Source organism: Ictidomys tridecemlineatus, chromosome 1 (genome assembly GCF_052094955.1).
Source record: "Ictidomys tridecemlineatus isolate mIctTri1 chromosome 1, mIctTri1.hap1, whole genome shotgun sequence".
Classification (NCBI taxonomy): Eukaryota; Metazoa; Chordata; class Mammalia; order Rodentia; family Sciuridae; genus Ictidomys; species Ictidomys tridecemlineatus.
The window spans coordinates 218265542-218281433 of NC_135477.1; the positions used below are offsets into that span (position 1 = coordinate 218265542).

Consider the following 15892-nt stretch of genomic DNA (forward strand, 5'->3'; position numbering starts at 1 on the left):
CCAATCAACCACTTACATTTGAAGCAAGGAGCGAAGTGATTCTGCATATGATACTCTCACACATTTTTAGGAAACCCAGGAATGTAATAACATTGATTGGTTACTCCTGATGTCAGTGAATCAAGTGGTGGAGTAAAGGGATGAGCTTGAGGATTGGAATTCCCAGATCAAGCACCGCCATCAGTGGACTAAGTGCTTCTAGGTGTGCCAGCCCTCTGTAGCTGCAGGGGTGAAACTGCTGGAAATCAAAGGCAGAACCTTCTCCTGTTATTGGCTAAATACAATGTAAAGTGAGCTCCCAGCTTCCCAGGATGTCTACTGGAAAAGTGAAGACATTGATTAGGAAATAAATCCAAATAAAAATCAAGAGTCTTCTGCCTTAGTGAAATTTCTAAGGGTCCAGTGGTATGGGGCATGGTAAGATATCTCTTCTAAGGAGAGGGATAAATTATTACATCTGGCCCCTCCTGCAACTATAAAGAAGGCACAATGCCTAGTACCAGTTAGGATTTTGGAGGAAACTTACTTGTTATTCTGGCCGAGTGACCTAAAGAGCTGTTGGTTTTGTGTGGGGGCACAGAATAAGAAAAGGTTCTGCAGAAGGGCAGGCTGCTGTGCAGGTTACTCTGCGACTTGAGCCATATGATTCAGCAGATTCAGTAGTTGTGCCATGATTCACTTAGAGCTGCCAAAGGCTGCCCACCCCCTAGAAGCAACTGGCTTGATTAGAATGGTGGAATGGCCTTTTGAAGCCTCGGTTGCAGCAACAGCCAGGTGGCAATACCTTTCAGGCCTGGGACAAAGTGTTCTAGAAGGCCATATGTAATCAAAACCAGTGTTCAGTATCTAATGCTACTTCTCCCATAACCAAGAGTCACAAATCAAAGATGGAGATGGAAGTAGCACTATTCACTATTACCTCTAGTTACCCCACAGGCAAAATTTTGTTTTCTCTTCTGGCAACATTATGCTCTGTGGCCCATAGGTCTTAATTCCATAGGGAGTAATGACTAGGAAGCATGACAATAATTCACTGACCTAGAAGGAATTCCCCTTTGGATTCCTTTTGTCTCCAAATGAAGAAGAGACCAAGAAAGGAGTTACAGTGTTAACTGTGAGGACTGATGTGGACTGTCGAGGGGAAACTGGATTATTACTCCACAGTGTAGGTAGGGAAGAATGTGTGTGTGGAATACGGGAGATTTCTTATGGTATCTCTTACATTACTATGCCATTGTGAGTTAGGTCAATGGGAAACTACAACAACCCAATCCAGGTGGAAATACTAATGCCCCTTCACAGGAGTGAAGATTTGGGTCAACCCAGTAGAAAAAGAACCATGACTAGGTACTTTCTAAAGACAAAGGAGATAAAGAATGAGTAAGAGGAGAATGTGGTTATAAATACCAGCTATGAGCACAAGACCAGTTATAGAAATGAGGACTCTAATCATCATGAGTACACCTTTGTGTGTGTAAATATACTTACATTGGGAAATTTTCTTTGTTTTCCCCCTTTTCCCTCATCATGTAATATACGATGTTTTGACTTTACATTAGTTTTGAGGTATTGTTAATTTTGCATCATAGTATTTAAGTTGTGGAATATCACAAGAAGAGTAAACATCATTCTAGAGCTTTACTTCTTATGGAGAAAGGGTGCTCGGTTTATAATTGTACCATGTTAGGTGGAATTGTTACCTTATTATTATCTTTATTTGGAGACTAAATACAGCTTAAGGAAATGCATGTAGGTACCAGTTTGGCAAGGGGTGAGCCTTGTGATGGGTAATTTTATGTGTGGCTTGACTAGGCTAAGGGTTGCCAACATGGCTGGTAAATAGTCTTTTCCGTGTGTCTTTGAGGGTGTGTCCAGAAGGGATTAACATTTACATCAGTAAGTCAAGTAAAGAAGATTCCCCTCACCTGTGCAGTGGGCATCACTCAGTCCATTGAGGGCCTGAATGAAACCAAAAGGTGGAGGAAAGGCAAACTCACTTTCTGTTTGAGCGAGGATATCCATATTCTCCTGCCTTTGGACACCAGTGCTTCTGGTTACCAGAGAGAATTTACACCAGTCTCCCCATGCTCCAATTCTCAGTGGTCACACTAGAACTGAATTATACCACTGGCTTTTCTGCTTCTCCAACTTGCAGATGATGTACTCACTGGCTTGCATAATTGCCTGAGCCAACTCCTATCATTCAGTATTTTGTAATATTATTGAGAACATGCACTTAATCTGTGTCTGCTAAATGAAGTACATGACCTCAGTTATGTGGTAGTGCCTTCCCACCCTCTACTCCCCTGCTAGTAAAGACTGAGAAATAGATTAAGTGGTCTTTATGCCTTCATTAGTAGCATTATATTGAGAATGTTGTAATTTATTCTCTGTAATAAAATTGTGACTTTGGATTTGTAAAGAAATGCATGGTCCCTCAATAAAAAAGAGAATGCTTTATATAGTTATTAGTGTGTGCCAGGTACTGAATGGATCATGTTTATCATTTCCTGATTCACTACCAGAGTTCACTGCTCAAGGCTTCTTGCTACACTTCTTGGCATTGCATGATCCTCACATAAAAATTGTAGGGCAGAGAATCCACAATTATCAGGAATATAAGACCTTATGCTGTAGACATGTTGCTATGTTAAGAATAATTCCATATTCTGCTGAGTTTGTCAGGTCTGGAGGCAGCTGAGGCCCACAGAGTGAAATGCCTCTCCAACTGTCAGTAACATTGGAGTCCACTCCTAAAGGTTCCAGTGTTATTTCTGCTCCTTCATTATTCAATGTATTTTCTTCTTGTTATTATCTTGTAATGGTAAGGGTGGCAGAGAAGTTTAGGGGAAACTGCATCCTAAACACAAAATATCATAAAACTTTAAAAATAAGCTCTAATTAAACAGCTCTGGTGATCATCTGCCTTTTTTCCTTTCAGACTCTGAACTTGCCTTGATGTATAATGACTCCTCTGTCTTAGAGAACCATCATTTGGCCGTGGGCTTTAAGTTGCTACAGGAAGAAAACTGTGACATTTTTCAGAATTTGACCAAAAAGCAAAGACAATCTTTAAGGAAAATGGTCATTGACATTGTAAGTAGTTAACAAAAGCAAAAAAAAAAGCAAAAAAAAAAAATGTGATGAAAGTAGTCTAAAAAAATTCAAATGTGAGAATGAGAGTATTAGGTAAAAGCATGTGTATTTCCAAACTTCTATGGCCCTTTATGTTCTAGAAGCTGCATCTGTTGCTGGCAGTGCTATTCTGTAATAGGTTGTCTACTTACAACAGTTTGGATTTAAGAATAATAATAGTTGAACCTCATTATGCAGCTTTTATTTTCTGAGTTCCACATGGCAGACAGAAAAAGATGAATAAGCAAAAATAGAGGGCTTGGGCTATCACTTGAATATCCCCTGCCTTTTTCCATCCAATTAGAGATATACATGATTTTACTGTTTTCTCTATGTGTATTATTCAGAGGGATTATGAGACATAGAAAAATATCTTGTTTCTAAAAAATTACTTGCTTTGTACATATAGAGACAGGAATTATTTTTCTTGGATAAGCAGAAAATTAACCAGAATACTATTTCTGAAGTGATCTGTGCGCAACCTTAAATCACTCATTGTAGTCCAATAACCACTTTCTAGTCCAGGGAATGAAAAAACTTTAAAATGTGTGATGATATCTTATCCTCAGAGATACCATCATATTTTCACCAGGAAAGTGGTGGTCAGTGCCTGATGTTTCTGCATAGTGTACATGTTTAGCTAGGTTTCCAAGAGTCGTTAGCAAAGGGAAAAGATTGTGCCCCTAGAAGGATTCATTTCCAGATACTACCATTAGAAGTCATAGTAGTTTTCCTTCCTTTTCACATTCTGAAAAAAAAAAAAAAGGTGTTCATATGCAAATTCTGACCTTTCCCTTTGGACTTAATAAAATATTCTTTATCTTTTAAGGTACTTGCAACAGACATGTCAAAACACATGAATCTACTGGCTGATTTGAAAACTATGGTTGAAACTAAGAAAGTGACAAGTTCTGGGGTTCTTCTTCTTGATAACTATTCTGACAGGATTCAGGTAAATCATTATTTGACTTTGTGTTGTGTGTTTGTGTGTGTTTGTGTACACATGCACATGTGTCTATGTAGTCTGCTTTGATAAAAATTCATTTTTCCATCTTATACTTTCAGTAACTATAGGCAGGATTTTTACCCGCACTCTCATCCTGAGAATTAACCAGGTAGAAACTTACTGGTCTTTTTAGTTGCCCATATATTTAAAAAACAAAAACATCTAAAACCTCCCAAAAACCATCCACATAAGGAGGTCTGAATTTCATTAACCATGCACATAAACAGCTTCTCCTATGATACTTAGATGCAGTAGAAGTGGCATAATTTGGAACTATTTATACAAGTGTGAACCACACACAGACACATCTTGGTTGAGCTGTTTGAAATAAATCTTACACTACGTGTATTTTTAAGTGTCACAGTCATCCGACTTGAATTTCTAGTTTGAAAAAAAAAAATGGAGCAAGTGCTGAGTAGAGAATTCCTCTGTCTACTTTAGGTCCTTCAGAACATGGTGCACTGTGCAGACCTGAGCAACCCCACAAAGCCTCTCCAACTGTACCGCCAGTGGACAGACCGGATAATGGAGGAGTTCTTCCGCCAAGGAGACCGAGAGAGGGAGCGTGGCATGGAGATAAGTCCCATGTGTGACAAGCACAATGCATCTGTGGAAAAATCACAGGTAATGCATGGCACAGAAAGCCTTCCAAGAGAAGAAAGATGCAGCTAGCATTTGTTTACTCATAGTGTTTTCTTGGGCTTTTAAAATTATTTGTTTTTGACAGAATCAGTTTCACCTTACCACTTATGATATAGAAAACCTGCAATTGTAGAACTTAGATTTACATAGCCATGCTTCTACTGGTGTGGCATTCTGTTCATTCATTATAACCATGTTCATGTACATAGAGTATTTGTTTATTTCTGTTATCTAGATTCACGTTGACTATTCTAAAATAAGTTCCAGACCCCATATCCTGCCATGTAAATAACTGAAAATGTTTTTACATTGTGAACATATTCTTGAACTACTAATCATTCTAGAGGCTAGAAACTTTCACCAGCTAGAAACAACACTTTCATATGGTCTCTTATCTCAAATAATGACTGTTTTACCAAACTAAGGTTAGTAGTATTCTGATTGCTGTTATATTTGTGGGCCATGATCTACTTAATCTTTTTAATGGTCTCTTAGTCCCATTGAACTACTCATATTGGATTTCTTTTTTTAACTAGGTGGGCTTCATAGACTATATTGTTCATCCTCTCTGGGAGACATGGGCAGACCTTGTACATCCTGATGCCCAGGATATTTTGGACACTTTGGAGGACAATCGTGAATGGTACCAGAGCACAATCCCTCAGAGCCCCTCTCCTGCACCTGATGACCAAGAAGAGGGCCGGCAGGGTCAAACGGAGAAATTCCAGTTTGAACTAACTTTAGAGGAAGATGGTGAGTCAGACACCGAAAAGGACAGTGGAAGTCAAGTGGAAGAAGACACTAGCTGCAGTGACTCCAAGACTCTGTGTACTCAAGACTCGGAGTCTACTGAAATTCCCCTTGATGAACAGGTGGAAGAGGAGGCAGTAGGAGAAGAGGAAAGCCAGCCTGAAGCTCCTGTAATAGATGATTGTTCTCCTGACACGTAACAGTACAGAGACTGTCACGCCTTTTTTTTTTTTTAAGTAGAAAATTGTTTCCAAAGTGCATGTCACATGCCACAACCATGGTCACACCTCACTCTCATCTGCCAGGACGTTTGTTGAACAAAACTGACCTTGACTACTCAGTCTGGCGCTCAGGAATATCGTAACCAGTTTCTTCACCTCCATGTCATCAGAGCAAGGGGGATATCTTCGAGAACAACATTTTAACAGAATTTCAGCTTGGGAGAGCTGACAAAGCAGATAAAATCAACTCCAAAATGTTTTCAAGGGAGAGTGGCTCATCAGGCAGCCCAGTAGTAGATTGGATTTGGGGTTTCTTTTATTTGTTTGCAATATTTTTTGGAAGAAAGAAGGCATTACATGGATGGAGTGAACTTAGTGGATGGAGCAACAAAAATGTCACAAATAGGACACAGCATGAGTCTGTTTCCAGGAGGAGGATGAGCCACAGAAATTGCATAATTTTCTAATTTCAAGTCTTCCTGATACATGACTGAATAGTGTGGTTCAGTGAGCTGCACTCACCTCTACATTTTGTATGATATGTAAAACAGATTTTTTGTAGAGCTTACTTTTATTATTAAATGTATTGAGGTATTATATTTAAAAAACTATGTTCAGAACTTCATCTGCCACTGGTTATTATTTTTTTCTAAGGAGTAACTTGCAAGTTTTCAGTACAAATCTGTGCTACACTGGATAAATCTAATTTACAAATTTTACTTGCACCTTATAGTTCATAGAAATTAACTGATTTGTAGTGATTCATTGTTTTATATACCAACAACTTCCATATTTTAAAACAAAAAAAACAACTTTATGTTGCTGGAAACCCTTTTTGTAAGTCTTTGTTTGCTTTTTATCTCACTCTTTCTAGATAAGCAGAGTTGCTCTCCACCAATGTTTTTCTTCACAGTGTGCAAAGTGAATATTTGTTCTGTAATACTTTGATGTGTGTTATATCAAATGTGTCTTAAGTCTCATAGAAACTCAATCATCAGTTGGTGTTGTCTGAAGCAAATGGGAGATATATAAACACTCAGTAGCTAAAATGGTCTGTCTTTTTTAGATATTTTCCTACTTAGTGTCTTCTGATGACTTTTTGCTCTGTCAAGAGACATGCATTTCATAACTGCATGTCCTTCTAATAACCCACACATTGTGTGCTCATTTTTATTGTTATTGCCAGTTATAGTAAGAAAAATGTTTCCCCCTTGTGCTGCTTTATTATTTAATGTGTGTTTGAACTTCTGTCCATGTTCACTAGATGGGGTCTTATCAAATCTATTATCTCCATTCTGATGGATGAAAAGAAACAGGTAGTCAAGTTAGGGTTAGCACTCATTTTCTACCATGAGAGTTGTATGTCATGACTAGCTTTCACTCTGAGGTTATAGAGAAAAGTGTACAGCTAACTATACAGATTTTAAGAATAGTAACTGAATATATTATCAAACACCAGTACAACTAAGTTCTCTTTGGCTTTTATGATTTTGCCATGCAATTAAGAATTAAGTGAGGAGTATCCTTGAGCAGTTGTCTTAAGATGTAGCAGCTACTCATTCTTAATGGATAGCCATGTAACATGTAGGCACTGCTTTACCAGTTTTCATTGATCCATAATTATGTCTTGAAGGAGGGAACTATTTTCCTTAAACATGCTGAAGAAGAAGCAATTGATGATGGTACTAGCACCATAGGGTATGATATAGTTTAAAGTATTGAATTGGTAAAAAGATTCTACCTAAATAAAAAAATAGAGATCACTCTTGGCTGATTTTAGCTCCTGAGACTGTATTTTAATATTAAAGATGAATTCCCAGTATCTTCTGCTGATAGCAGCTAGACTCGTGAAGCATCTGTTTAGTCTGACCTTTCTTCCCACGTCAGTTCTTAAAAAAGGGTTTACCTTTTCTGTGAAGAGTTTGGAGCTCACATAATCCACTTTCACATTGATATCCAAAAATTAAGATAGAGACTAAAAGAGAGATCTGACTAAACAGAAAATACATGAAGCATTAAGAAAAATTACAACCCTAAAAACATTCACATTTGGAACTTCTCATGGAGCCATCTGGGGACTGCAGAACAAAGTTATCAGCCAGGAAAATAATCCAGGCTGAAGATAGTCCCTGTTTTAATTTCCTGAGATCCAAGTGATGCTTACAGCCTTTGATAGAAAAAGTATATCTCTGATCTTTTAGATAGTACAGAAGAGGAATCAACTAATTATTGCATTTCTACCCTTTTGCCCTTGTAAAGATAGACAGGTATCTTGCACATAGAGTCTATGTTTGACCAATTAGTTTCACAAGAATATTTGAGAACTTAATCCTGTTTTAATTTTATTTTCCCTATGAGAGGCCTAAAAGGAAAAGCAAAATGTCTAGTTTATTCCTCTTTCCAAATCACTCTCATTCCTTCCTTTTTCTCCCTTCACTTGGCATTTCCCTCTCAGAGTGCCTAGAATATTAATAATGGAAAAAATAAACAGCAATATGTAAAAAAAAAATCCAGACCTGAAAGGGTTTTTAACTGCACTAATAGAGGCTTTCCCCCACAGTTTTTTGCTTTTTAATGGTCCCATGTTATAAAGATACCCTCCAATGGACAATCAAATTGTAGCAAAGGCATAATATCCAAGAGTTAGAGACAAATGCACTGTACAATCTTTTTGTCCTCTCCCTTCTCTCTCTCTCTCCCTCCCTCCTGTATGCCCCACCCCCCATTCTTTCTCTCCAAAGTGTGCTTCAGAAATACACACTGCTTTAAAAAGAAGGTTTTACAAGTGGCTTTACATTTCCTAAAACACCATAAGAAAATGCAATATCTGGGTACTGTATGGGGAAAAATTTATGTCCAAGTTTGCATAAAACGAGTACATTTCAGCTTGCAAGTTACTGAACACAATAATGTTGTTTTAATTTTGTTTTCTTTTGCATCAGTTAAAATTCACAAGAAAATAATGTAGATAGAACAAATTACAGATGAGGAAAGAAAAAACTTGAATGAAATGGATTTTACAGAAAGCTTTATGATAATTTTTGAATGCATATTTATTTTTTGTGCCATGCATTTTTTTCTCACCAAATGACCTTACCTGTAATACAGTCTTGTTTGTCTGTTTACAACCATGTATTTATTGCAATGTACATACTGTAATGTTAATTGTAAATTATCAGTTCTTATTAAAACATCATCCCGTGATAGGATGGTGTTGATATATTTGGAAACTCTTGGTGAGAGAATGAATGGTGTGTATACATACTCCTTGTACATTTTTCTTTTCTCCTGTAATATAGTCTTGTCACCTTAGAGCTTGTTTATGGAAGATTCAAGAAAACTATAAAATACATAAAGATATATAAATTTAAATAACATAGCTGCAGGTCTTTGGTCCCAGGGCTGTGCCTTAACTTTAATCAATATTTTCTTCTGTTTTGCTGCATTTCTAAGTAAGGTAATGGTGGGGCTAGGGCTGGGCATTTATATCCAAGCTTTCAATTGATTGGATTTCTGGAAGTAGCTGGATTTTATAAAGTCAAAACACCTCTGACACATCTTGGAACCCTTTCAAGATGGAAGCTTGTAGGTACTTCTTGCCATGGAGTGACACTGCATGTGTGATAATTATTTCCAGATGTAGATAAGGAGCTACTTCAGCTAGTTATATTTGATGTTTTTTTTACTTTCAGACACTACTGGGGAAATATATTCTTGTCCAGTGATTATTGAAAATCTTTTGGCTTCCACAAATTCATAGGGAAATGAACTTGATTTGAAACTGGAGCCATGTGTCACTCATCTTGGTTAGTTATCTGTTCCATTAGCTTTCAGTCATGTTAAGAGACTGTATCATATAGAGAAAATCCTTTTTTTTAACCTTAAAATTTTTCTTGAAGATCAACCAAATTTTTTTATGTATGTAAACCCACATCAATTCAAAAACCATTTTTTGTGATGCTAATTCATATAGCATAAAAGATTCACTGTTATCTAAAATTTATTTCTGCAAAAATTATATCCACTTAGAATTATTACATTTAACTTTGTACAATGGCCATCTCCTGAAAGCTATGAAAACACCCCAGTGTATAATGTGGAAACCTCCCACAGCTGCCCAGCCCTTGGAACATGTGACTCATCAGTGAAAGGAGAGATTATTTTTCTAGGAAAAATGAGCCTCCTATTATTTTATTTTATTTTATTTTTCGACACAAACTGTAGATTTTAGCAGCCCTGGCCCAAAGGAATTTAATTACTTTTGTTTTAAACAGTACAAAGGGGACACTATAATTACAAACTACATCCTTACTTATTTTAGTTGTTTTTAAATTTTATTTCTTTGGATATGTTTTCAGAGTGGTAAATTGTGTGTGAGCATTACAAATGATGATTCTTTTAGTGGTTTTCTTAGCCTCTCTTACAGCCCATGGGGATAGTACTGTACATCAATATCTTCATATGAAATTTTTATATGCAATGAAAATAAAAGCATGGGTTGATTCTGCCTATTTATGACTTGGTCTTTTACAAATAATAATTATTGGGTTTAGGTTGTAGTTCAGTCTGCACACATGTCCAAAAGTATTGAACATTGTTGAAATAAAAGGATAGGGGCATCATCGTAACTTAGTATTGATATTCATAACCAAATGAAACCAAATTTTGTTGATTACTTTTGCTACACAAAATATTTCCCAACATTATATATATATGGCCTATAAGATCAAGCACAGTGTTTTCTAAAAAGGCACTCTCCAGAAGGCACTTTCCATGCTTAACTTAATTTTCATGTTGAAAATTTCTTGGACATTCAACAATTATTTGTTGGATACCTATCTACAAACTCCATGCTTCTAAGTATTCAACAATAAACAAAAATGCAGTCTTTGCTTTAATGGAGCTTATAGTCTGGAGGAGACAAAGGCATTCAATGATTAAATGCACATGTCCTTATTATTGTGCTCAACATAATGAAGGTCAGTGCCACGATTCAGAGGGAACCTGAAATTGACTTGTTTTGACAGCCAGAGAAGGCTTTCTGAAGGAAGGGTTCTGGGGCTAACATCAGAGGGACGGTAGGAGGTAACTGGGAAAAAAGAGTTAATAGGAAGAGGAAGAGATCCAGAGAGTGGAAAGATTATTTGCAAAATCCCTGAGGTACAAATGAACTTGGGACATCAGGAGAAATTGAGGGATAGCAACAGAGAGGTTGACAGGTTCTAAGGTCAATTCCTAATTATCCTATGTAAAATAGCACTCCCCCTATTCTATCACCTTACCCCCTTAACTCTGCTTTATTTTATTTATAATGTTTATCCAAAATTGATATGCATAGCTGTTTGTCTCTCCTGCCAAAACTCAACTCATAAGGCAAGTTCTTTGCTTATTAGTATATTCCTAGCACTTAAACTATGCCTGGGACACAGTAGGTTCTTAATATGTGTTGACTAAGGCCACTAAATTGGTAATGGATGTATCATCATTGTTCATTATCCATGATCCTTTGCTGATACCAAAATCTAAGGATGCTTGAGTCCCTTATAAAATAGTGTGGTACTTGCCTTTAACCTATACATATAGTCCCGTATGCTTTAAATAATCTGTAGATTATGTATAGTACCTAATATAATGCAAACTATGTAAATAGTTATTATGTTATTTAGGGAATAGTGACCAAAAAAAAGTACAGATGTTCTGTACACATGCAATTTTTTTTTCTATCTAGGTTAATTGAATTGTGAATACAGAGCCCACAGCTACGTAGGCTACAAGGCAACTTGATAATCAAGATAATTGGAGATCTTAGAGATTTTAACTTAATATTGTAAAAATGTTCAGGTTGTTTTGGAGCCTGTTAGATCCTGAATGAAAGGAGTTTATAGTTTTCTATCTCATTGCTAATGAAAAACTGTTTGCCTATTTCTCACAGTCTGTATTTTTTGCGAATGTCAAAAGGATTCATTTCTCATGATGAATGTAAGTGAAGATCACATACATTTATTCCCCAGATAGTGCTCAAACCATCGCCAGCAGAATAAGGGTAATTTAGCAGAATGATCTACTGTGACCACTTTAATATTTCCTCCTGCCATGGCAAAGGGTGACAGTCACTGAAGCCAAATGGTGGCCAGTATGTCTTCCAGGGAATTTTTTTTTAACTTAAACTCAAGTTCCATTCCTCATAGCCCTTCACCATAAAGTGACACAAAGAGATGAAAAAAAAACAGCTCCTTTCTTTTCCCTACTCGTTCTCTTTGCTGTTCAAGGCTAATGTAGGTGTGTTGAGCCTGTCCAAGTTCAAAGATGGTTAATGTGAGTGTGTTTGGCCTACCCAAGTTCAGATCTCTTACCTAGAAACCTTTCCCCAGGACACAGCTTTAAACCCTCAACAGTAAAGCATTCCAAATAAACCCAGAAAGCCCCCACTCCCCCAGAAAAAAAGAACCCATTCACCCTGTGGCTGGGGAGTACCAATCCCATAACTTGTGCTTTGCTTGCTTTCTGATTGCAGAAATGTCTTCCCCACAGCCCTTCTGAGATCTCCAAATGCTTCATGTCAAACTCACTGTAATGGATATCTTAGTCCATGAATTTGGGTGTATAGAAAATACTGCTTGATTTCTTTTAGATCAATCAGTTTGGTTTCTGTGTCCCCATCCTGTCAGACTGTTGGGAATTCCCACCTCTGTCATTGATTCATATTTTTGAAAACTATTGTTCTAAAACTAATTACTCTAAGCTCTCATCTTCAGTCTAATCAGAGGGAGCGTATGTCATTTGTGTTTCTCCAGCTGCTTTGGATCCTTACAGTCCCTCAGCTCTTGGCTTCCTTGTTATCCATGTGGTTTACCAGGTATATACACTGAGGCAGGAGCTCTGGTTTGGGGTCCTAGTTCCTTAGGTCCACCAGCGTACTTGTGCATAAAAAGAGCCTGCCCTTCGGATGTCTTATTGCTGCCTTGCTGTGGTGTGTTTATGCCCTCCTCAAAATCCATTTGTTGAAATTCCAATGTCCAAAGTGATGGGATGGGGAAGTAGAAAACACTCAGAACATGATTAGAGTGTAAGGGCAGAGCCCTTGTGAATGGGATTAGTATCCTCATAAAGGAGGTCCAGCGCACTGGCCTAGCATGTGTGAGGGTTTGATCCTAGCACCACTGGGGACATGTAGCACTCTCCTTCTCTTAGCCTGGGGACTTCCTTCCCTCCTTCCTTGCTCCCCAATGGGACTGGACTGGGGGTGGGATGGGGGAGTTGTGATTTCAGTCTGCCTCTGTTCTTCACTCTGCAGAATTCTGTCATACAGAAAAGAAAAAGATATGGGAATAAGTGGTATAAAATAGTAATTCAGTCAATCAACCTTCATCCCTGCTTGGCAACCTTTAGATCCTGCAGTGTTCACTGAATGTTCTGAATGTTCACTGAATATTCTCCTCATTCTGAGATGGGGGAAGTTGAGAAACTAATATCCAGGTGGAAATCATCAAGCCCTCCTGCACTTCCTGTATGGGGATGGAGGGAAAGCCACTCCCTCCTGAAATCTCTCTGTTCCAATTCTCCTCGGAATCATCTTTTCTCGGCTCGGCTCCTACCTGTTTCAAATAAGTTATAGCCTTGAAAATTGTATGACATGAAACTCACATAGGATCCCTGCCACAGTCCCTGCCACTCCCATCTCAGTACCCTGCTATGGTCTACAAGTGGCAACATGATTCACTCTGTCTTGTAGCTAGCTAAAACGAGGACCAGATTATTCACAGGCTAAATGCTGAGACTGATCTTTTATGAACTACAAATTGGACAGAACTCACATGGCCATCTCTGCATTCGATTTGTGTTGACCCATAACAAGGAGTAAAACTGTTGGAATGCCTTTGATTTCCTTCAACCATTCTTCCTTACAGATGTTACAGATTGTACTCATGATCCAAAGCTAGATGTCAGACACTAGCTCATATTCTTTTAACTTACCCACTCCACATCTGCATAGCCTTAGTCTATGGTTAGAATTCCCCATTAGTAAAAGGAATTGAGGTCAGAGACAAGAAAAACAAGCTGATAAGAAAGTTAAACGATGAGATAGGCATGTGCTTCTGCCCGGTTGGCAGGGTCACAATATGAAGCCAGGAAGATTTTAGCCTGCAGGGTGTCTGCATTAGCAAAGGGATAGAAGAGCCCTCTCTCCCTGTCACCTGCTCAGCAGGGCATCTGCTGGATACTTAAAATCCTGAGTCAACAGATGTGGCTTTAAGATCTGAATCATGCAAACATGTTGTCTGAAAAGTTTTGAGAGTTGCTTTTCCTGTGTTCCTTATTTTGATCCCAAAAGCAAGACTAAGTGTAGAGTAACAAATACACAGTACTGGCCAATGCAAAGCACTGCTCTCGCCACCAGTCCACACTAATTGGAAAAACAAGCAGTCTCTCACCCTGGAGCTTCTTAACACTTTGCTCATTTTCTCCCTGGCACTAGTTTTTTGTTTCTGGCTGTTCATTTACAGCCTCTGGGCAGTGAGAGACAGAGACAGCAAGGCCACTCCACCTCTGCCACAGCATGTCGGACTGAGGATGGGTGCAAGGCCCCTCCCCGCCCCCAGCAGAAGGCATGTTCAAGGAGGGAGGGAGGGAGCCAAGAATACTTGCCAGGCAGTTATCCACCACAAAATACTTAGGAACAGCCACCCCTGATTTTTAAGGACATATTTGGTGTTACATGATGGTGACACATTAGTAAAGAATATTTTTGAAAACTATTGTTCTAAAACTAATTGCTGGAATCAGTGAAAAATACATAATGGTTGGACTAGGAAAGTTGAAAAATCAAACAAGGGTGAGAAAAATAACCCGAGAAGAAGTGGAAGAGGGTATAGGAAACTGGGCCCTCTCCTGCCCAGGATCCAAGATCAGTAAAGATACTTCTGTTCCCTGCAGGATCAAGTTCTTAGTCCTTAAGATAAGGCACAGCACAGGGCCCTAAAGGGTCTAATTGAACTAAATCATCTTTTACTCCTCCTATCAGCTGTGGGTAGATATCCCTATGCTTCTATTAAGTGACACTTTTACATCATACATATGATCATCTCCACTTGGAAAACTGCTCACCCTCTATATCTAGTATAAATAGACTTTTTTCTGCAAAGTTTTTCCCATTAGTATTTTGTACATAGTCCTGTACTGGCATTTTCATCATAAGAAAATGCTGGAGAAAAATCAACAAGGGAGAAAAGTTTAGTTCAGTTCATGAATTCAGAGGTGTCCATCCGTGGTCACTTCACTTGGTTGCTCTTAGGTCTGTGGTGAGGTAAAAACATCATGGTGCAAACACATGATGGAGGGAAGCTGTTTACCTCATGGCACCCAGGGAGCAAACAAAGAAAAGGGATGGACTCCCAACATATGTGGGTATCAAAGCCCAATTTTAAATACTTAGGGCACACTCCCAATAACATATATCCTCCAACCAGGGTGTACCCTTAAAGTTTCTGCCCCCTCCCAACAGTGTCATCATCTGGGGACCAAGCCGACACCACAGGAGTTTTGGGGCACAGGGCATTTAAAATGCAAACTTTGACATGTTGCAATTCTTTTTTTTACTTTCTGTTACTCCCATTAGATTGTAAGATTTTTGTAGGCAGTGTACTCCTTTTCGCCTGGTTAGTAAGGAAGTAAGTCAAGTTATTGGAATTTGATTATTCCATTTCCTCTAACACCAGTACTTCTGAGCTGACATCATCATAAGCTAGAATCTCATTGGAAAACAAATTATCAAACACCAGCCTAGACCTTGAAATAAGAATGTGCGGTTGTATCCTAGAACCTAGGTTTGAACAAGTGTTCCAGGTGATTTTTATGTGCCACAAAGTTTGAGAAGTACTATTCAAGACCTCATGAAATTGTTTTTCCTCTTTCAGTTTTTTTGGGGAAAAACAAAAAGTAATTATCTGTTGTAGTCAGCTTTTTCACTGCTGTGATTAAAGGACCCAACCAGAACAACTGTAGAAGAGGGAAAAATTTATTCAAGGGCTCACAGTTTCAGAGGTCTTAGTCCATAGAAGGCCAGCTTTATTCCTCGCAGCTCAAGGTGAGGCAGAACATCATGGTAGAAGAATGTGGCAGAAGGAAGTGTTTCACATGA

The 15892-nt window shown here is 38.3% G+C and overlaps 1 protein-coding gene across 13 annotated transcripts in view; it reads left to right on the forward strand.

The window, feature by feature from the left end:
* Positions 1–10265, forward strand: part of Pde4d (phosphodiesterase 4D) — a 1337035-nt gene extending 1326770 nt beyond the window's left edge. For all 13 annotated transcript variants that reach the window (XM_078016224.1, XM_078016225.1, XM_078016205.1 and 10 more), the window contains 4 exons: positions 2942–3096; positions 3965–4087; positions 4583–4765; positions 5320–10265. In XM_078016224.1, coding sequence (XP_077872350.1) covers positions 2942–3096; positions 3965–4087; positions 4583–4765; positions 5320–5733 — 875 coding nt within the window. In that variant the 3' untranslated portion in view covers positions 5734–10265. The remainder of the gene's footprint in view (positions 1–2941; positions 3097–3964; positions 4088–4582; positions 4766–5319) is intronic.
* The last annotated feature ends 5627 nt before the right edge of the window (positions 10266–15892 follow it).